The following is a 21,526-nucleotide window of genomic DNA, read 5'->3' on the forward strand; positions in this document are numbered from 1 at the left end:
TTTTTTACCGTCATTGTGTCCCCGACCACGATCCTCTTGTCAACGGCTTAGGATACTTCGCAGCCATTCAGCTCGCACTTCAGGCCGTATAACTGAACCGAAAATGTAGTTTTCCAAAACATGATCAGTGTGTTAGTAATGCTTCCAGTTCTTTATTCGTTGATCTGGATAGTCCTTCAGCAGTCAAATTGGTCTCGGTTAGATTATTGCTGTTCCAAGCCTAAGGACTCTTAAAGATAAACAGCTTATAACCCTCAAAGTCTGAGATATTCCTGTTGTACCATCGGGTACTGGTCAACAGTAAATTCCAATCATTCTTTAGCCACTGACAGGCTATAGATTGCAATGAGGTTGTGTCTTGTTTGTTGAGCATTGTCAAATAATGCAATTTATTTTTAACAACTCCACTAAAGACCATTGTCAGACCTGAGACATCCTGGGTGTCGTATCGTTGCGGTTCATCTCCCTTTTTTAATGGCTGCGGGGCCATGTCTGCTGTTCAATGTTTGATATGAGATAATACAATCGCCAGTGCCCTTTCCGGTGTTTTATTAAACAGTGGATGGTCTTTACATAACCGATCCTCGATTGCAAATGAACCTACTACTGACTCTTGGGCCTTGTAGCCATTCTGTGGGTCTTTGTGCCCATTTTTAGGTGAGGTCCTCTTATAATCCCTTGAGAAGAAGTCCAATGCTTCCCATGTCTTTCCAAGGTCGACCGAGTCCACCAAGATACATCCATTTTGGTATCTCTATCATGCGATAAAGCCTTCCCAGATCCATTAACAAAGCTCCGCCGCTGAGAGTTTGTGTTAGAAAACCGTTGCTTTTGAGCTTCGAAGACTGCTAATCCATTTGTGTGCATGCTATCGTTCCCTGCACACTCTCCGCATCGGATTTATCACAATCCATGTACTTCACCGTATCAAATCCATTGGTCTTGAGCTCGCCACCGGACTTGTGCTTCATCCTTCCTTGGGAACTTGTGTGTTCCATGATCCTCCCAAGACTTCTCCCTATTCTCAGGCGAAACCCAGGTATCTATGTTCTCCCGCTTCTTTATGTCGATCACAGCATTGCCTTTTCGGATTCTTTTGGTTCAAAACCAGCAAGTATTGCTAGTAAGACTCGCTATTGTTAAATGTCTCTGAATTGCGTGTGACCTTCAGATGCTCCTTAGAATTTGGGATCTCTTGCGCCCAAATCCCTTTTCTAGTTGACTAACATCCTCATCTTTGTCAGGTATATCCTGTACTTCTTCTTCGGAAGGGGCTGTCAGAAAAGTCTTGTTCAGTCTCTTCATTGAGTTCGCTTATCAACAGCTCATTTCTCTCCCGAACATTGCTGTTCCATACGACTTATCTGTGTAGGTCTTGGTGAGCAGTTATCAGATACATTCCTTCAACAACCACACAATCTGGCCGGAGATTCCCCGGGTGGGAAAGGCACGGGCACTGGCATCTTAGGGATGCCGAAGTACTTTGCTACATCATCCATAGTCATCTTGCTGTATGCTATGGGAATTCGATTTTTCTTCGCGTAATCCAACGTGTTATCCGTGTCTTGTGCCATGGAGACCAATTCGTCGAGACTCATGCCGTCTGGTCCGCCTCTTCCGGATTCCAGTACAGCCTTCAGCACGTTTGCACGGCATCTCGCCCACCAAGGGGGGTGGGCGGTACTGCAGGGGGAAGGGCCAGCCGGTATCCACGCTGAGGATGACATTTTCACGCTCAAAGAGGTCTGGGAAGAAAAGGCTTAATAGAGGAGTTGTTGGAAAATGATCCATTCGACTACCTAAAAATACTAAGAAATGTCTCTTATAGAGTTATTCATAGGTGAAATTCTGGTGGACAGGAGTTCTGGTTAATGCGATTGTGAATTGTCTTTAAGATTGCTTCACAAGACCCCAGATATAAGGGAATGTTACCTTTATTCATGCTCATCCACAGCCTGGCTTTAATTAAATAAGTTACTGTAGAGGGAATCCAGGATTCACCCCGACGCTTATTGTCAGGGAAAGGAAGGAGTAAAGGGGGTTAATGTTAAATAAGGTCCGGTTAGTTAAACCGTAGAAAATACGATCAACCTCTACCAAGATCAACCGATCCGATTCAAATCGATTTCCACGTTTATATCATTTATCTATGCAGATCGAGCAGGTGAGGTTCATGACGTTACTCAGTTGCTGGTTTTCCCCACTAGAATCACCCACAAAATAGGCCTGATCCCCACAGCATATTCCCCACCTCTTCTCCGTGACCCCGGTGTACTTTATGGATACTTCGTCTACTCCCTGATCATTAACCACCTGACATCTACTCTGTCGCAAAAATCCACAGTTGGAGTCTCCTGTCAAGCTTCCTCACATTGCAAAAACTCAGATGGAGCATTCTTCCTCGCCGCACCGAGAGCGGGCACATTCTCGCCAATTCCGTTGTGATTACTGCACGAAGACATACTCTAAATTAGAACACCTGACGGTCTGTCTAGCTCCCCTGTCAAATCAAACCTCTGGGACTAACATCAGCCAGAGACATCAAAGATCACGTTAGTTACCCGGGGAACCAGGCTCTGGTCGAAACTACCATTGACTGATTATTTTAGACACACGGGATAAACCATTTCGCTGCCCACAATGTAGTAAATGCTTTGGGAGACAAGATGTTCTTGGTAGGCATATGAGAACTCACAGTCCCACACGCCGACAAACACGACTATCTCAGGCACGGGCGCTATCAAGTCATCTCGAAATGCCACCTGAGCTCGTGCCAGAGGGTTCGTCAACAATTCCAGCAGTGACACATACGGAGAGTCACATACAGTCCAATTCTCAACCCTCTCAGCACCCAGATGATCCCCTCCTAGGGATATTTGCAGATTTGCAGAATTTACTACCGCTCCCTCTCACCGATCCGCTGGGATCGTTAGTGGGTGTAAACTCCATTCCACCAGGGTTCGATCATGGTGGTGATGGCTCAGTCGCCGACGCGGGCAGAACGGCGGTAAGTGAGATCTGTGGCTTCATCGACCAGCTCTCCCGCAGATTAAATCTAGAGCTCTCGGGTGAGAGCATCACGTCTGCTTTTGTGGATGCTTGCCTGCATGAGTTCCTGCAACAAATATTGCCTCGCTTCCCTGTGATTCACAGGCCAACCTTTTCTCCAAGGAATTGCATCCCGCCGCTTTTGTTAAATATCATTGCGTTGGGCTCACTTTTTGTCTGCCTACCTCGAGCGCGAGAGAAGGGAGAGATGCTCTGGCGACTCGCTCACACGGCTGTAGCAACTTCTTGGCAGACATTAATAGGTAGCCAAAGCGCTAAAGATGGGTTCGACAGCGCACAAATAGTGCTCACGGCTCTGCTGGGCCAAACATATGCCTACCTATCCAGTGACAGCAGCATCCGTACCACTGCGTTTGTGTTTCATGGCTTAGGGTTTCTGTGGGCCCGAGTGCGTGGTATGCACACGGTGGATGACTGTAAATGGGAAACTCTTGCGGCCGATGCGTCCGACGCAGAGAAGCAGAGTCTTTGGGATACTTGGGCTGCTAAAGAGGTCCAACGACGGGCTGTGTTAGGACACTATATCTTGGATGGACTACTCTCGCAGGCATCTGGATCACCAACCAGTGCTCGGCATATGACTAACAGGCTCACTTTTGCAGCCTCCGATGCAGCATTTGCGGCTACTAATGTTGGAGACTGGATCCGCGCGATGCAAGAAACAAACAGGACCGACTGCTCTTTCTCCGAGTCCTTCCACCGTATATGTTCCTCCCAATATTGTCTTACTCCGCTTCAGCTTTCTCCTTTCTCTGTGATGGTGATCTTGGAAGGCTTGCAATCCTTGATTGCAGAGCTCTCTGAAGTGGATCAGGCAGGTGTAGGGATTGTCTCTCGGCAAGAAGTCGTCCGAGGTCTCATGAACCTGTACCAAGCCAACATTACAACTATTCCGACCACTACAGAAACCCATGTTCAGCTGTTAATTCAATGGCACGCTGTCTGTATTGAGGCTTCTGTCTCCTCGGCAGGATTGTATTATGCACTGTGCAAACATTTCGACTTACCACAACAGATCGCCGGCATGCGTGCCGAGGCGGCTGGTAGTCAGATTGATATCGAAGCATGGTGCGCGAGTTCTAGCGCCTTTCGGTCACTGCTACATGCGGACGGTATCAATAAGTTGCTCAAGGATGTGACCATCAGCAACATCTGCATGATTCATTTTCCGTCTGCGATATTTTCATCGGCGGTAGTTTATGCCACGTTGTGTATATTTCGTCAAGATGTGATCCGATTCCCGAAATCTTGGGTTTGGCACGATATTTGGAAACCAGTCCTCGACGGAACAGCCCCACAGGAAAAACACCTGCCGGCTGATGGAGGTTACTTGGGACAGGGATTTGCAAATGGCGATAACGTGTCTTCCCTAGAAAACGTCCTGCAGCCGATCGAACTTCTGCATGAGATTAACTTTCTGCAACTCACTCTGAAAATGATTGGGTCGCGCTGGGGGGTCGCGGAGCAGATGGCAAGCGCCGTGAGCCGGTTTGCGGCATTGGCTCAAGAACGATACGATCTAGGAGTGTATCCAAACTTTGTCCACCTGTAAACTGTTTCGTCGGCGGCCACTTATTGAGGGCAAACGTCGTTAGCTCTACAAGGCGGATGTGCACGAACGATATCATCGCTTCCTTCAGCACTGGCATTCTCGTGGGCAAACTCCTACTGGGTTGGATCATATTGCTAGCCTTGATCGCCTTCAATATGGGCAATATTTTCTCGGTCATTGCCCCTGGCCACCAAACGTATCGGGCACTCACGTTCGTCACTCTCTTGGTTATTCCGTGGGGCATGGACATGTCACTTTCCTGCCTCCACCGTGGTTCTCTCTAATGCCGTGGGCCGACGCCATCAAGTCTTAGCGGCGTCCTTGGTCACGACTTAGTAAACTACAGCGTTTCCGGCTTTGCAGGTACGGCCGAGTTCCATGTAAACAATGGGGCCAGACGTTTCGTGAGATGCTCCAGGGTTACCGTAGGGCTTATTACATGGGCATCGGATTAGACGGACTTGGGATTGGCATTAGCTTTATGTACATCTGGAAGAGGGAACAAGGTGCGCGACAAGACTCGGAAAAGGGGTTCAGCTATCAAAGACTTTGTATTGAGAAAAGGCCCACAGCATTCCCTTGTCTACTTCTATAATTATAGGGGCATGTACCGTACCATTAGCGTTATCGTGTGATTCCGCATTTTCCTTCTCTCTAACCTCTCCAGGACAGGGGTCGGTGTATAAATATAGATATAGAATAGAACAATAGATTATAAAGTATACAGCATTATCTTCGAATCCAATTATTGATTGTCAAATAGAAGCTTAATTCCCAATTCAAGTAATTAGAATTTAGCTGTCGGCGATATCCGCCATTCCAAGAACTCCCCACTTTCTAGCAGACCTTAAATCTCATTGAATATATTTTTAACTTACAATCATGACTCGAATTATGTGTGATTCGTTCGGAGTTACTTTAGTGTCTCGTTCCTGGGTGACTCATTTCGCGTCATTTCGGATCATCACCAATCATGATGGATATTGAAGTTTTAGCTTCAGATCCGAGCTGCATGAGATGAGGTTAAAGATAAAGACAGCAGCCACTTTTGAACCCATGGCTATAGTGATAAAATCCATGTCCATAAGGATAAAATTAACAACAACATGGATTCACCTATACGCCTTCTCCCCTTGTCTCATTCGCACCAGCCATGCTGTATATCGCTCTCGATATTGGATGCCACCGTCGTCCGGTTCGCCCCCACCGGCGCGATCTGGCTTTTCGATGATTTTCCTTCCGATCAAAAAACATTCCTCCACAACCTCCAAACCTCATTGATCCAAACCCTAGACCACTTCCCCCAATGGGCCGGTCAATTGCAATGGGTCCCATTCCAGCCAGGACGCACCCACCGGCCTATGATCACATACAACACGGCGTCTGATCCAGGCGTAGAATGGTCCGTCGTGCGACTCGCCGAGCCCATCACCAGCTATGCGCCCACAGCCTCAGAACGCGCCAGCCAAGGGTTCTGGGTCGGGGATGCATTTAAACAAAACACATTCCTCTCCCAAACCCGGTTAGCCCTCGCCAACCTCCGCGACTACGAGGGCCTACCTTCTATGACGATCCAAATCACTCTATTGGAGGGAGGCGGTTACGGTATCGGCATAAAACTGTCGCATTGCCTCGCAGACGCCCAAGCCCTAATGGTCTTCATGCAGCAATGGGCATCAGCCTGTCGCATACTCCACGGCCACACCAACTCCAACTCCCTCTCACACACGGACAAACTCAACCCCATCTTCAACCCATCACTCCTCGACACCAAAGCCAGCGCCGGCATCAACACCCCAACCCCAGACCCAACCCTAATAACCAAAGCCCGCAATCTTCCCCTCCACCGCTACGACTGGTGGAAAACCTCCGACCCAGCCTACCCACCCATCATGATCCCCAACACCACGAACTCCAAACCACCCCCAGAATACCTCACCCCCAACCCGCTCTCCCCATCCACTCCAGCCCCCTGGGCAACATGGGACTTCACAAAACCAGTCAGCTACACCCAGATCCATTTCACAGGGCCCGAACTCGACCATCTCCGACAACAGGCCTGCACCCAACTAGAACCAACCCAAACCCACACCCCAATATCCCGGTTAGACGCCCTCCTCGCCCACATCTGGACACTCATCAACCAAGCCCGTGGATACGACCAACTCAAAGAGAAAGTCTATCTGAATATAACTCTAGGCGCCCGAACACGCCTCAACCCACCACTCCCTGAAACCTTCATCGGATCCCCCATTTTCATCACCCATGTTTCTACCTCCGGGGAAGAAATCTGTACCTCCACTATCAGCAAAACCGCATCCCAGATTAGATCCACCATCCAGCAATTCACGCCCGATAATCTAGGCGCCATGTTATATGATGCCGGGTTGGAGGTTTCGCCGCAGCGCCTGTGGCAGGGGTTTATGGGCCAGAGACATACGTTAATTACGTCGTGGTCAAGGCTGGGGGTTTATGGGGTGGATTTTGATGGACGGGGGAGGAGGCCGAGATATGTGCATGCTGTTATGCAGATGATGGATGGGTGTGTGCAGGTGATGGATTCGGGGGTGGAGGATGGGGGGGTGGATTTGGGGGTTTATTTGGATAGGGAGGTTTTGGGGAGGGTTTTGGAGGGGATTCGGTTGTTTGGTAATGAGGGGGATTGAGGAGATGTAGATTGGGTTGTATATTGTGTATTTATTCTATGCCTAATGGTTATGAGTTATGTAGATGTCAATGGTTGAGTACGGTATATGATATCCAGGCTAGGGCTAGACTAGCAGTTGTTACAGTATTCAATGACATTAAGGTTTAATTGAATCGGCGTGATCAAGTAAATATCACTTAAGCTATATACAGATATTACCCTCACGATGAAACCGACCTGCGTGCATATGGGAGGACCCTGTTGTATGTCTGGTGGTGAATGCAAAGTAGACATGCTAAATAATAGCCCAAAATTCAAGCACACGTTAATGCTCACAAAGCGAAAATTCACCAGTCTCAAATTGCTGGTTCTGCTCGCTGGTCGTCGCACTCCTCTCTTGCATGAGCTCCTTTCTATACACTTTCGCCTCTTCAAGACTGATAGATGGATAGAGGATATCCTCGCTCACCATATCCTGAAGCTCCACCGGTAATCTCTGAGACAACATCCCAGTAACCAGTTCTCGCTTCTCTTTCCCCCAATCCTCCTGTTGGGGCGGAATGTTGGCAGAGGATATGATACGCATATGAGGGTCCACAAGGAACAGGGCTAAGATTTTGCGGTGGCCAGGCTTGGACCGATCTGTCAACGAGAACGGAGAGACGCGGTGCTGGAGGATGTTGGGGAACGTAAGGAGTCGACCTTCCTGGCAAACCACGCTGCCGAGGTCCTGGGTGACCTGCGTATCGTCACGGGAGCTGACCTCGGGGCCAAAGCCATAGACCTGCTGTAGGAATTCATGGCGGTCCTGCTCATAGGCAATTTCTGACAGTTCGTCCTTGTCTGCGCGTTGACGGAAAGCAAGTGTACTCTGGGTGATATTCTCACTGTCATAGTAGTAGATGGCCGTTGCGCAGATGCGTTCATTCTGACGAGTGTTAGCATTGAAATGGTAGTATGGAATAGGATGCCGAGCGTACTAGTTGTCCTTCAACATGCCAGGTGCCGCCTTCGTACTCCGGCTTCTCCGGGGTCAATTCAATGTTAGCCAACTTCACGATGATCTGCAGCCCTGATTCGTGGAACTGCTCCCGTAGATTGATCTTCTCGGTTATTTCAGGAGGTGTGAACTCCCCTGGTTCGGGGAGTATTATTTCTTGTGAGCGTTGCCACTCCTGATACTTCCGGTCAAATTCTTCGTCATCACTATAATCGTCATAAGCTGGCTCCTTTGTCGAAGTTGGGTGATAGTCAACGCTATCATAGACTATACGTGCATGCCGTCGTTCCTGCACGTGAGTCAAACTCTTGTCCCAAAGAGGAATTGTCTGTGCGATGATCTTCTCTACTGCTTGGTAGAGATCCCGATGTTCCGAAGGGTGGACATTATTGATGTATGAATCAATGCGACATTCACCATCCTGACCAGTGAATTTCACATCGCAGGGAAGCCATTGAAACTTTCGGCTGAACGGCATCAGGGCTTCCCTTTCCCACCTCCGCCAACCGTATGCACTCCCTTCATACCCCTCAATCTGGGCTTCTCCTTCTGGGGGAACTGGAAGCAAGTCTCCTTGCCCTACGCTCCCAAGACAGTCATCAAGATTGATTACTCTATCCGGAAGAATCCGCGTTCGGCCATAAACAACAGGGAAGAGAGAGGGGTGCACCAAATCAACCACCTTCATATCTGACCCAGGGTGATAGTCTTTCTGGTCCTCTGGAACCTGTTCGAAAGGGGCCACTGAATTTTTCAAGGCCTGTTTCAAATCCTCGGGAATGGCAGTGTCGGATTTCACCACACCAGCGTCATATACGCTGAGAAAGCCCGTTTTCTGGAAATCCTTCGTTTTCCACTGCAGCTCTTTGAGGATATAATCCATCATTTTGGGAGTTACATCCTGGCCGCTCTGGGCGATCTCTTCCCGCCACTTGGAAGTAATGGCTTCATCGAAGACCTGCATCGTGTGAGTAGTAGATGGCATTGCAGGACGAGATACATACCTTCTTATCCCAGTCCGGCTTGTCGGTGATAGTGTTCATTACACGCATCATCAATATCTCCCTGTGGACATTGATACGGCTAACGTGCGTCAGTAAATTTTGCCCGTGGCACAGGATACAGTGAGAAGTCTTACTCAACCCAGCCACCCTCAATGTCGCCATAATCCAAGGCATTTGGAAAGAGCGTACGCCTAAGAGGCTGGCCACCCTATAAACAGAAACACGTGAGTTATACTCTAACATGCATATCTTGATGATACAGGGTGAGGTGGTGATACTAACATCCGGTCTATAATTAAGGGGTAGGTTATACCCCGGCAATTGAAGTCGATTTGACTGTTCGGCTGACATTGTGTAGTGCTTAATTGATCGATATAGTAGTCTGGGATAAGAAGTATAAACAATCTTCCTCATGTGGTATATTATGTAGATTTATAGCGCGTGGTGGGGATCGGCGGCGGGGTCAAGTTCAGCGTGGCAAAACCGAGACTAGGTCAAAACCCCAGGCAGACGCCAGGCACCAGATCGACGCTATTCCTTTTACGGGGCGGGACCCACACCATTGTCTTCTGCCTGGTAGATGCCTGATTCTGTGCAGAGTAACCCTACTCATGCCCAGAATTTATCATTTGGCCAACCTGCATGGTAATACGACATATGGCAGCTGGAAATGGCCGTATCGTTTTGGGGGGGGATCCCTTGGTTTACTGTCGGATATCCTTAGCTATGTCATTGTCCGCTCGTCCGCCATCCTATTTGTCTATCTCTCGCGAAAGGAACTTGCTCGAATGGGAGTGAGTTCTATTATGCTGGAGTAAGAGCCCGGGCATAGAATATGATAAAATAGTGTGGTCTAGAAAGGTTGAGTAAAAGTAATTGGGTATCGAATAGATATATCGTTACAGACCACAATCCAAAGCATCACAAATCATCCATTAGTGCATCCACATACAAAGAAGCCCATCACACAAGGCCAACCAGAGTGCCACAAATTTGAACGTAGAATCCTGTACTAAAGAAACCACTTTCTAGACCAGACTCCTCTCTCAACGTCAGAAGGGAGACACTCCCTGTCACTTGGTCGAGAGGCTTGTCGGTAGTGGCGTAGTGTCCTAAAAGACTTTGAGACGCTTAGAACAGCAAGAATCAAAAGAATGACTACTGCAAAGATTCCACAGTGATATTGGTGAACCTCACCGAGAAATTCTCGCAGTCCAAAGCCCGTTCGTAAACTCGGCCCAGTGACGAAATACCCGTGAGGCCGATCTACTGGGTAGTAATGTGCACTATCTGTATCTGTGGATCTATCCTTATCTGGCTTCTGCAGTCAAAGCTGCCGACTATCATGAAGAGGTAGGACGTCTTCGTCGGTGTTTATAATAGGTGGATGGTACTGTACGTTTCAATGCCGACGGCCACCATACCCAAAAAGCCGGCATGTTGAGGACCGGCGACGACCCAAGGAGAAATGGATGTGTAGTAACGAAGTATTCTGGGAAGAATGAACCCTTTAGAGGGTACATACTGATCATTAGCCAGACAGATGACTGGGAACCAAAGGTAACCGCCCTATGTACTGCCATGGCTATCTTTGTTAATGTTAGGGTAAGGTAAACAAAGAAAGTCAATACTGGGTCCTAGAAAACTTTCTAGATATTATTAGTATATAATTTTAGCCCTGTTTAGCCCTGTTCAGCCCTTCCAATTGTGACTACTTAGTTCTCCTGAGAACTTAGAGTCTGTTAAACATAGCGGAATGTAGCAATATTAAATTTGTGCCCGTTCCATGGTACACGAGATCAGATGGCTACTACAACACAATAGAATTCCACTTAAACAGATCGTATGCTATGACTAGAATACTTGACTACATTTACCGAGCCTAGAGCACCCTATGCAGTTAATTATATCGCTACAGGATGGATAAAGCTGTCTTGACTTGCAAAATGCGTAAGAGTATGCCCTATCCAGCACTATTCCCATAATGTCCAGAGCGCACCATGAGCTTCAACAGGAAGATTATGTGTCCACGATATGTCTTCTTGCCTCATATTGCCTGTTATACAGAGAACACATAAAGCTCTAGATTATAAAGATACACATTTAGACTGCGAATTAGCTTCATCTGGATATAAATCTTACCTCTTTGTTGATAGCCGTTTCGAATTGACGCCATTTATACGATTCCTGCCTTCCAATGTTACGCCTTTGTATTTGTTACTAAGTCATGCAGATATATGATCTCCTTTCTTTTACCTAACATCCAAATTCTCGTATGAGTCACATAAAGATCCATCACTCGTCCGAGAGAACCAAAAATGCGGGCCGTTGGGAATCAATTACCCGATCTGGCAACCGGATCCGAAGCATAAAACGCTTCAACATCCTGTCACTTGCAGCGTCAACCACCTTTATATATCCCACCCCAACTGCAAGATGTCCTTCCACATCGCTGTCCTAGACGCCGACGTTCCCGTCCCAGCCGTCTACAACGCCCGCGGCCTATACTCATCTCAATTCCGCCATCTTCTGCAATCCGCCGCAGCACGACTATCCGAAGCCGGACATAAAATCACCATCCACACCTCAGCCTACGATGTCGTAGGCGGAACCTTCCCACCACTGGAGAGTCTGCGCACCACCAAGCGCCCAGAAACCCGTAGCAATGAAACCTCAACCTCAACCTCAAACCCACTAGCCCAGCCAATCGACGGCATCCTCATCACCGGCGCCGCGGCAGGAGCCTACGACACGTACCCATGGATTAAACCCCTGGAAACCTGGATCCAAAGAGTATACACTCAATACCCGCATGTAAAATTCTTCGGCTCCTGCTTCGGCCACCAGATTATCGCGCAGGCGCTACTTTCCACATCCGCCCCGCAATGTGCGCCGGGCCCCGCAATGAAAGTCGAGCTTTGTCCGGATGGCCGTGAAACCGGCCTCGTTCCTATTGACTTGTCGCCGGAGTTTGTGGCGGCGTTTCCGGAGGCACTTGAGAAGCTCCCCGGTGCAGGGAGGCAGATGCGTCTGCAGATGATTCATGGGGATTGGGTTGTTCCTGTTGCTGGACCCAAGAAGGAGTTGCCCGCTGGTTGGGTCAATGTTGGGTCGACGGAGTTGTGTCCGGTTCAGGGGCTGTATTGTCCTGGCAGGGTTTTGACGTATCAGGGGCATTTTGAGTTTGATGTCTTTGTGAATCGGGAGACGTGTTTGGCGTTTGGGAGGAGGTTGAAGTGGTCGGAGGAGGAAACTGCGCGTTTTGTTGAATTGATTGAGGTAGGGGAGGACGATGATTCCAAAGTCGCGGCTGAGGTGGTTGCTATGTTCTTTTGTGGGTTGAATGAATGAGTTTGGAGAGGTATTTTCCTTTTCTCGAAATTTGTTGTCTAGTAGGATATAGGTCGGGTCGACAAAGAATTGCGTGCCAGGGTATGATGTGAAGATAAAGGTCGGTATATTTCATATCGAACTTTGAATTACATATACTAAATGTGAATAAAGTTCATTGGGGTATACTGTCTCAGTCTTTTTGGTTGATTAATATCATCATATTTAGTCCAAGGCATGACTAGCTAGAATGCATTCTAGAGCTGAAGAGCTGGGTCTATGATACCCCATGTGAACAATAGAAGCCCTCCGTTACATATCCCCATTGATGTGTATGCGTGGTCATCACTAGCAACAAATCACTGTAAGCCAGACTAGAAACACAGTGTTTCTTCGAGCGACAACCCATATTCAGTCACCTTCCACCTTCTCATCAGCTGTTACAAACCCAGTTGAGCTATTTTCATGAGCCCCACCACGAAAGATCCTTTCGATTGACTTCTTAACCAAGAGCCCCATAAAGACTTTAATCTCATTATCATTGGCGATAATCTTTGTTCGAAGTTCTACCTTCTTCCTTTCCAGCTCTTCTCCTTGCCGCTGTATGGCTTCCCACTCACGGCGGAGGTCCCCTTCAAGCGCGTTCTTGCTAAACTCCATCGCGTTGACCTTGGCTTGAATATCGAGATGAAGATTCTCCAGTTGTGACGTGCGCTGTGAATCCCGCAAAGCTTCCGTCAGTCTCACAGCCGAAACGATAAATGCGTCAACTGCTCTAGCTGTTATTGGGGCTCGGTGGACTGCAGTATGTCGAATTCCAGCAACCTCAGCAAGACGTGCATGAAACTCCGGGCCACTGCATTGCAATGAGCCATCCGGAAGCTGTGAGGACCACTTCTTAAACAATTTTGTCCATTTTGTGAGCTCTACCGCTGCGGCGCAATCCCATCCATTGTCTTCAAGTTCTGAAGGCAGCCATTTCTTTGTAAAGTCAAAACAGCCTTCCTCCAGTACTTGCTGGACTTGTGACAGGATAGAATGCTGAGCATGGTATGGGAAGTACGATGGGTGTAGTGACGGAATGGGCAGCTCCGGCTCAGCTGAGGGTGGGGGCAGGGGTACTGTAGAAAGGTGAACAATGAACGATAGCAGAACAAGGTATTGTACGTACCGGAGGTATTTTCTTGGTTGGCGTGAGTCTCTTCTTCCACAGAAGTCTCTACCTTCATAGACATTGATATGGAAGGAGATTGTTTGATCTCGCTTTCCTCTTCCTCACATACCGAATCAGCCTCTTTGACAGTCTTCGCTTGCGTATGGGCTGTCTCGTCTTCAAAAGCATTGTGTTCTCTCTCTTTCGTCGTGGACGGCGCAAGAAGATCAGGGAATATCAGCTGAGCTTTGATGTCTGATTCGAATACGCCAGCCTCCAGCAGTTCCTTGGAGATACGACAAACTCTCCCGACCGAAAATTTGGGAAATAAAGCGCGGAGTGAGGTTTTATGTTTCACAATGCGTTTGATAATAGCACCTGTATTTCGATATGAGGCATAAGGGCCAGAGAAGATCGCCTTACCCTTACAAGCTAAGAAGACTTGGCGTCGTTCCGCTGCAGTGGAGGACATCTTGTGAGAGCCTTCTTGCTTAGTACGTCTTTTCATTCTCATTCCGTGTCTCTTGTGAACCTTGATGATATCTTGACATGAAAAAGTCGCGACTCAGATTGTTCAAGGAAAGAACAAGTGACAATCTCTTTATCCCATGTTGACCTACATTGTGGTGGCTAGCAACTGTGGCGTAGACATCTTGCATTCACTTAATATTTGTGGCTCAAGTCTGAACAGATTTGAAAAAGAGCTTTTACCACCAGGTATGACAAGTAACCTATTAAATATATCTATTCTAATCTACTCTTCTTCCATGTTCCTGGAGTATCTCTCTAGGCCTAGATAAATTAGATAATCACCGATTCGATCAATCCAGCTCAACATTATGTGGAGCAGTAGTGGAGACTAGAAGATTTGCCTATTTAGGCTACACTGCAATTATAGTTTGCAAGAGACAGTGTATTTGGAATATCTTCGGATGATATCCTTGCAGGACTGTCCATGACAGGATCTTTCCTCAAGTCTCCTCAGAGTCTCAGACTCATTATGACTGATACAGAGATCCTTATACTTTATTAGACCGCTACACACCTGTACTGCTACCACAACAGAAAATATATAAAAAGACTGTAGACGTATTCAATAATTTAGTAGACTAGTATATCTGCAGCATACTCAAAATTTACAATAAATCAAATCTAAGAGTCCGACATAATACAGTGTCCTAAGTCTAGTACTCAAGTTAATGGAAATATCTTGAAGACATTATAGTTGCGGGTCAAATAAAGGATCTATAAAAATAGAATCTGGGTGAATAGTGAACACACGCTCCTAGACAAGGCACGACGCTTATCTGGAACTGATAATATCTATTTCTGAGATAAAAATATTACAACAATTCAGATAGCTTATCTATTGCTTTAACTTTTAAGGAGTTAGGATAAACTCATCTATCAGTCCATCCTATGGTACACTGGTCGTCAAGCGAAGACGATACAGGTGATGCGTCCATTTTCGTCCCTTGCCTTGGGATGCCCTACTCATGGCCCTACAGGCACATTCATATATGCGACTCAGACTGAGCCACACGCCTACAGATTAATATAGCAAGCCACGCAGGCGTTTGGCTGGGGCTGCTGGAGTTTCGTGCTAGAAGATTCGATGCTTTCAAGAAGCATAACAAGCCCGTTCGCAAATTCATCGGTGAGTTGGCGATGTACCTAAAACCATTTCTTGTGAGCGAACCGATATGTTCTGGATGGCCGACATCACGACAAATAGGCCTGTCGAGACGTCGTTCCTACGTGAGTTGCGCCCAAGCGAGCATTAGCGCCGCAGTTAACTCTGCCTAACATATAGACACCTAAACTGGCTGGCGAAGAAACGATGGCTGTGGTGCGATGCGGTATGGACCCACATTCCACCAACCCTTACTTCTGTTGGATTCGTGTAGATTGTCCAAAGATCTGCAGCCGCTCGCTCGGCTGCGTAGTATTTCCCTTGTTGACGACTGAATACTGCCTTATTCCCAGGAATTCGCTCTTATGCTAAATCCATTCTCATGCCGAGCCCGCGCAGGTTTCCTTACGAAGATGTCCTCAGAGAGAGGGCTAATAAATGGGAACCGGCGTTTGAGGATCTCGATAATATATGAGGCAGGTGTACTCGCAGACCTTTGCGTAGTAGGTATGCACTAGGGACTGATTACTCCGTATAGTGAAGGACTGACCACAGGGTAAATGATCTGCTAGGATGGATTGGTGGCTCATGGACGGCATCGGATAATATCACCTGAGCCTAGTCGGTCCATCATTTAACCGCTACGACAGGAAGCAGCAAGGCATTGTGAGTAGGCGCTTGAGCATTTTATCCAGCAGCAGTCCCGCAAGCGAAGCAGCCAAGGCGCGATGGGGAATTATCAAGAACGGTGAGCTGCCCAGCAGGGTGAGCGGTAGACCAATGGGGCCGCTAGCAAACGCAAACAGACGATTGCCAGGGGCTCATACTGTTGAAGATTGACTTTTATTGATTGACCGGAGAAATCAGTGAAGTTCATCATCTTTGCTTGTTGTTAAGATGAGCCACAGTGACTCTTGTAGCAGCACGTGCAGTACATGTCTCGGTATTTTCTATAATTTAACATATAGAGCAACCGGAATGTCGCCTGAGATTACCCTATACAGGGGCTGGTTGCCTCGTATATCTGTTCCCAATTGCTGCCATAACAACTCAGCCACCTTGATTAAATTGTCGTAGCTCGAAAATTTTCCTTCTAGTTTATTTCTGAGAACCCAATACCAATATGCGAACCCGTCTCTTTCCTACTCCGCGTCCACCCTCTTCCTCTTCTTTCACGGGGCTAATATCAACCTGGTTACGGATGTAAGTACTAAAGTAGCTTAGCTCAGGTGGCTCATCTCTTGAGAAATGCCACTCTCAGCCAATCGTGAACTCTGCTCGCTAGTCACCAACGCGGCTATATTAAGTGTGACCCGGATCATCCTACAAATACTCCGAGAGAGCTAATTTCAAGCTTATGGCCCCTGCGCTACCTGCGCTGCCAAGCCTGAGGCAGTGCAGACCTGACCGGGGAAGCCACGATAAGTTTCTTGGCGGGCTCCCTTGCATCGCGACAGGCCAACTAGCGAGAATGAAAAATAAATGAGAAAGGGGGCTTTTTCCCCCGTCTCCGGGAAGATCGTCTAATAAAATTAGCATATACTTCTAGATCGAGCAATTGCTAACGCGTTTTAACATGACCGTTAGGCGTCCAGCTGGGTAGGCTGTGACGGAAGGATATGGCAGTCTACGTGAAGCTGAAGATCATTGGCATATATGGTTACTTCAAGGCGTCCAGTGTTGTATTTCAGAAAGTACCCAGATTGGTTCTACTACTATGGGTGGCCTAAACTTGAAATCCATAGCACATTCAAAGCATATAAATACTCACCTCAACACATCTAATCAGACTGGCATTGGAACACATCCATCTTCCACAAACATTCAAAAACCCCCATTGAACTTGCAAATATGAAAGTCTTCACACCAATCTTTGTGCTAATGGCATTCGCTACCTCCCAGGCAATTGCCGCCCCTGCAGGTAAGCCTCTGTCGCACTTTCAATTACGCCCATTATGAGGCTATATTAATCAATTACAGCCGAGGCTGAATCCTTGGAGGCGCGTGCCGACTATTGCGTTGATATCAAAGTATGCCACGGCTATAACTATGAGGGTGGCTGCTATAAGGAATGCAAGAAGCCCGGTGAGCCTGTTGATATCAGAAAAGGATATAAAAAGAATGCCGGCTCGTTCAAACTTGGCACCAAGGGTTATAGCTGCCAGGTTGGATCGTGAGTTACCACCCAAATTTGCGAAACATAGGAGCTAATCGATATCAAGAACCAAGCATGGCACGCAAACAGTGAACTACCCTGGACTCAAGAGACTCCCTGACGGATGGATCAACGACATTACAGCGTATCAGTGCAACAAACTCTAAGACATCCCATGGTGCCCTTCAAAGATGACAGATGTTGCCCAGGGGGCTTGGAGGTTATATCAACTGGCGAGGAAATGCTATTAGCAGATGAGTTGACGAGGAAGGTTTGAGTTGAGTATACTGGTAACATGTCATGATCTTCAGTTGCTAGGGTCAGGTCCACTTTTGAATATGTATCTCTGATAGCGAATATCATGATTCTCTGGGGAAAGCTAGCAGGTTCATCAGGAAGTACTCGCGGGCTTAGAATCAATTCCAATATGCACTCAAAATTCTATGACACACAATCACAACCACTGCAAATCATCCTACAGTAACCCGCTCTAATTGCATTCAAACCTTAAACAATAGCCTTGTCGCCTTATCTATTTAGTCAAGGAATTATATGCCGAATATTAGATCTTGAGAAGTAACAGAGAGTCGACTATAATTCTAAAATTATCGATATAATACGTATTAGAAATAGCATCATCAGCGGGTATATACGTACACACGTAAACAATGCAACCCGCGGCTAGATAAACGGTTATTTCACTTATTTCACCCTGCACAATCCTCCTATAAGCCTTGTAGTGCATATATCGCTGGATTATAACCAAGTCATTATGTCACAATCTTGATCAATTGTTTTGTCGAGCGAGTCAACCGACATATCGATTAGAATTATTATTTCCTAGGGAGAGGCATAGAGAAAAATCAGGTTGTCGGCAAAATAGGGGGGAGCCTTGGGTGGTTCAAGTACTACATGCCTTGTAATGATTTTTATTATGACTATTGACAGCTGTTTTTAACTCGTGCGACTAAATACCCTTTACTTAGACTTCTCATTGCTATTTAAGCTGCGATATATTTGTTCTTCAGGCTATCGCCTATCCTTTCACCTGCAAAGGAACAAGGCCAGTGGCGGGGTAAGCAGGCTAGCCTGATTAAAAGCCATCAAGGTGAGGTGGACTCTGCTTTTATAAACTAAACTGAGCCCACTAAGAACAGTGTATGACAACTAGACGAGAGATTCCCAAGGAATACCTATTCCCGTCCCTTGTTATCATTTTGTATTGCTTTACTGGACCATCTTTATCGCACCCCAATAGGGAAAGTACCGTTTCACGTGACGCCCACGGCGATCGTCATATGTAAACGAGGTCTCGTATCCTCAAAAAAAACGAACCCAACTTCTCCAGGGAATAATCGGCAGCCGCGCCTCAGCTGTGGCAGTGCCCTAAACAAGGCTAAGCAAAGCTGATGGAAGCACCTGACGTCGTGAGACATATAGTCTCCGAATCTCTCAGCAGAACAATGTAAAACCACTTAATCTCCTTGTACCTTCCAGAACGAAAATGCGCCTGTTAAACGTGCACACCTTGCTATTGGAGGAGTTTAACGAGAGCAAGGCTCCTCCCTATGCCATCCTTTCGCACACGTGGGGCGAAGGTGAAGTCACTTTTGATGACATCCAAGATACCTCGGACAAGTACACAAAGAAAGCAGGCTATGAGAAGATTCATAGTACCTGCAAACAAGCCATCAGTGACAAACTCGAGTACGTCTGGATTGACACCTGTTGTATCGACAAAAGCAGCAGCGCCGAACTCTCGGAATCGATCAATTCCATGTTTCGCTGGTATGAAAAGGCCGAGATCTGCTACGCTTTTTTAGCTGATGTACCGGAGATCCCATTCCGAATGAGTCGCTGGTTCACCAGAGGGTGGACACTGCAAGAATTGCTGGCACCGCGAAAGGTGGCCTTTTTCGGAGCTGACTGGTCGTTCATTGGAACCCGAGCAGAACTGAATGAGAAGATCAGCGAAGCCACAGGAATAGACAGAATGTTTCTTTGTAACGGCGAAGCCAGAGATCCGCATGCTTTTGGTCATGGTGATGGTAAACAGCATCCATCACTTTCTATCCATAAAGCAAGTATTGCGGCAAGGATGAGTTGGGCATCGTCCAGAGAGACTACGAGGCCGGAGGACATGGCCTACTGTCTTTTTGGTCTGTTTGACGTCAACATGCCCTTAATCTACGGAGAAGGCCAGAAGGCTTTTCTCAGGCTACAAGAGGAGATTATAAAACGCTACAACGATCATTCGATTTTTGCTTGGATTATACAAAACAAACTTGGTTCTGCCAAGAAACACGATGACAGTGTGTCAAGGAGTGGAATTCTAGCCCTTTCACCAGCTGCTTTCAGCGGTTGCGGATCTATTATATCCTTTCCAATCGGTGGTCACAGCTCGCCGTTTAACGTCACGAACCAAGGGGTGCAAATTAGGCTTCCAATATCTAATGGTGACAAATGTTATGCTCTGTTAGAATGTCAACATAGAAACAACCCGACTACTATATTAGCCCTTCCAGTCAGACAATCCAGGAAATGCTTCTATGAAAGGGTAGAAGAAAACCCAATATCGGTCGACCACAGGACGTGGGGAAGGTGGCCCAAGAAAGATATTTTTTTATCGTTACGCCCACAGTTTGATTTGAGGGATGTCCTTTTCCCAGACTACGCTATTCACCTGAGAGATATTCCGGAAGCTATTTCAATTCGACATCACCCGGGTCAATATCGAGGGCAAAAAAACGAAATTTCCAAAACCGAAATTATCTTTTTAAGCCTCTGGGGTGGTAAATTCAACTTGGCATTATGCTGTCGGTCGATAGCATTTCGGAGCGTGCTATCACCTATTACAATAGAGACATGTCTGATCAAGGTACCTGACGAGGTGGGTCACAGCATGTCTGAAAGAATCGAGTATATACTCGATATGAGACATGCTTCGAGCTTTGTCTTTTTGAACAATCATATTCTCTTTACCAACCTTCAGCTTCAAACTGTTGGTGAAAAGCCACTATTCATTCTAGACATTGTCTTGTCATCACGGAGAAGCCATATTTTATGGTTTTCACTGAAACGGATTATGCTGGAGCCGATACTCCCGATTCATAGAGCTTTTGAAAATTTTACATTATTCATTTTAAAGCGATTTTCTTACACCTTTTTTTCTGTCTCTTATATAGGAACCATCGTTGTCTCTGTCCTATACTATCTTTATTGGGATCCCGAGCTGGCGGCGTTGTTCTTAGTGCCGTCTACTTCTTTACTACTTATGCCTTTTGTTATTTTATCCGTTGGTGTCCAGGGAAAACACCGTCTGCCTCTGCTAACAGTTATGCGTGTAGCGAATTATCCCTACCTTCTCGCTACAGTTTGCATCTTATTTGAGAAAAGATTGAGGACTATTATTTGCCCGCTACTCTTCCTGCTTTCATTATCTTATAGGTACTGGAACTGGCGAAGCACAAACCCTTACCGAGAGAAGATATCAATCACCACATTTCTTACGGAAGCTGCTTTCAATGGCTTCCCGATAGAAGTCATTCTATGTGCCTTATTCACTGTGTGCTACAGGTCGATTCTATCTTTCTACATTGTTTGGTTTGGCAAAGGGGAATTGCTTGATTCACCATAACTTTAAGGATATGATAGAAAATACAATGACTTAACCTGGTTAGGTCGAGGCGAATAGTTAACACAGGCTCCTAGGCGAGGCACAAGGTTTATCTATAGAAAATCCATAATATATAAAATCGAGATATGAAAAGTAAGATAGACCTAATAGTTATATATCAATCTAATGTTTGGGAAGTGAAGGTAAATAAACCCATCCATCCATCCTATAGTAGAATGGTTCGGCGACGGAGAAAACGAACATACTGGCTTTGGCGCCAGCTACAATGCTTCTCTTTCAATCGGCTCGCTCTAGTCTTTATTCAAATGTCATCATATCAGACAAGCGAACTAGCTTGCGATAGATC

At 46.7% G+C, this 21,526-nt stretch overlaps 7 protein-coding genes across 7 annotated transcripts; 5 read left to right on the forward strand and 2 right to left on the reverse strand.

Moving 5' to 3' along the window:
• The first annotated feature begins 1,594 nt into the window (after positions 1–1,594).
• F9C07_2129032 (uncharacterized protein) lies at positions 1,595–5,419 on the forward strand. The gene has a single exon (XM_041284719.2). The coding sequence runs from the start codon at positions 2,684–2,686 to the stop codon at positions 4,619–4,621; it is 1,938 nt and encodes a 645-aa protein (XP_041142794.2). The 5' UTR covers positions 1,595–2,683; the 3' UTR covers positions 4,622–5,419.
• A 162-nt stretch (positions 5,420–5,581) lies between these two features.
• Positions 5,582–9,733, reverse strand: F9C07_2277506 (uncharacterized protein). The gene is made up of 5 exons (XM_041289707.2): positions 9,555–9,733; positions 9,407–9,480; positions 9,273–9,351; positions 8,249–9,226; positions 5,582–8,196 (listed from the first exon to the last, which is right to left on the reverse strand). Exons 1-5 carry the CDS (start codon positions 9,684–9,686, stop codon positions 7,594–7,596), a joined length of 1,866 nt encoding a protein of 621 aa, XP_041142796.2. The 5' UTR covers positions 9,687–9,733; the 3' UTR covers positions 5,582–7,593.
• F9C07_2860 (transferase family protein) lies at positions 5,728–7,287 on the forward strand (the record flags this gene model as incomplete). The annotated part of the gene is made up of 1 exon (XM_041284720.1): positions 5,728–7,287. The coding sequence occupies one exon, from the start codon at positions 5,728–5,730 to the stop codon at positions 7,285–7,287; it is 1,560 nt and encodes a 519-aa protein (XP_041142795.1).
• A 1,975-nt stretch (positions 9,734–11,708) lies between the features above and the next one.
• On the forward strand, positions 11,709–12,623 carry F9C07_2858 (class I glutamine amidotransferase-like protein; the record flags this gene model as incomplete). The annotated part of the gene is made up of 1 exon (XM_041284721.1): positions 11,709–12,623. The coding sequence occupies one exon, from the start codon at positions 11,709–11,711 to the stop codon at positions 12,621–12,623; it is 915 nt and encodes a 304-aa protein (XP_041142797.1).
• Positions 12,624–13,013: 390 nt separating this feature from the next.
• On the reverse strand, positions 13,014–14,227 carry F9C07_2857 (uncharacterized protein; the record flags this gene model as incomplete). Its single annotated transcript, XM_071511024.1, has 2 exons — positions 13,014–13,723; positions 13,774–14,227. The coding sequence occupies 2 exons, from the start codon at positions 14,225–14,227 to the stop codon at positions 13,014–13,016; spliced, it is 1,164 nt and encodes a 387-aa protein (XP_071363798.1).
• Positions 14,228–17,103: 2,876 nt separating this feature from the next.
• Positions 17,104–18,015, forward strand: F9C07_2277509 (uncharacterized protein). The gene is made up of 3 exons (XM_041289696.2): positions 17,104–17,309; positions 17,369–17,561; positions 17,611–18,015. The coding sequence occupies exons 1-3, from the start codon at positions 17,240–17,242 to the stop codon at positions 17,708–17,710; spliced, it is 363 nt and encodes a 120-aa protein (XP_041142799.1). The 5' UTR covers positions 17,104–17,239; the 3' UTR covers positions 17,711–18,015.
• A 653-nt stretch (positions 18,016–18,668) lies between these two features.
• F9C07_1245391 (heterokaryon incompatibility protein-domain-containing protein) lies at positions 18,669–21,261 on the forward strand. The gene has a single exon (XM_071507836.1). It carries the CDS (start codon positions 19,048–19,050, stop codon positions 21,178–21,180), a length of 2,133 nt encoding a protein of 710 aa, XP_071363799.1. The 5' UTR covers positions 18,669–19,047; the 3' UTR covers positions 21,181–21,261.
• The last annotated feature ends 265 nt before the right edge of the window (positions 21,262–21,526 follow it).

The sequence above is a fragment of the Aspergillus flavus genome, chromosome 2 (assembly GCF_009017415.1).
Source record: "Aspergillus flavus chromosome 2, complete sequence".
Classification (NCBI taxonomy): domain Eukaryota; kingdom Fungi; phylum Ascomycota; class Eurotiomycetes; order Eurotiales; family Aspergillaceae; genus Aspergillus; species Aspergillus flavus.

Coding starts and splice junctions, on each gene's coding strand:
- F9C07_2277509 (XM_041289696.2), top strand. CDS start 17,240: ATGAAAGTCTTCACACCAATCTTTGTGCTAATGGCATTCGCTACCTCC. Junction 17,310..17,368: donor GGCAATTGCCGCCCCTGCAG/GTAAGCCTCTGT, acceptor AATCAATTACAG/CCGAGGCTGAATCCTTGGAG. Junction 17,562..17,610: donor TATAGCTGCCAGGTTGGATC/GTGAGTTACCAC, acceptor ATCGATATCAAG/AACCAAGCATGGCACGCAAA.
- F9C07_2277506 (XM_041289707.2), bottom strand. CDS start 9,686: ATGAGGAAGATTGTTTATACTTCTTATCCCAGACTACTATATCGATCA. Junction 9,352..9,406: donor ATTGAGGGTGGCTGGGTTGA/GTAAGACTTCTC, acceptor GACGCACGTTAG/CCGTATCAATGTCCACAGGG. Junction 9,227..9,272: donor AGCCGGACTGGGATAAGAAG/GTATGTATCTCG, acceptor CACACGATGCAG/GTCTTCGATGAAGCCATTAC.
- F9C07_2129032 (XM_041284719.2), top strand. CDS start 2,684: ATGAGAACTCACAGTCCCACACGCCGACAAACACGACTATCTCAGGCA.
- F9C07_1245391 (XM_071507836.1), top strand. CDS start 19,048: ATGCGCCTGTTAAACGTGCACACCTTGCTATTGGAGGAGTTTAACGAG.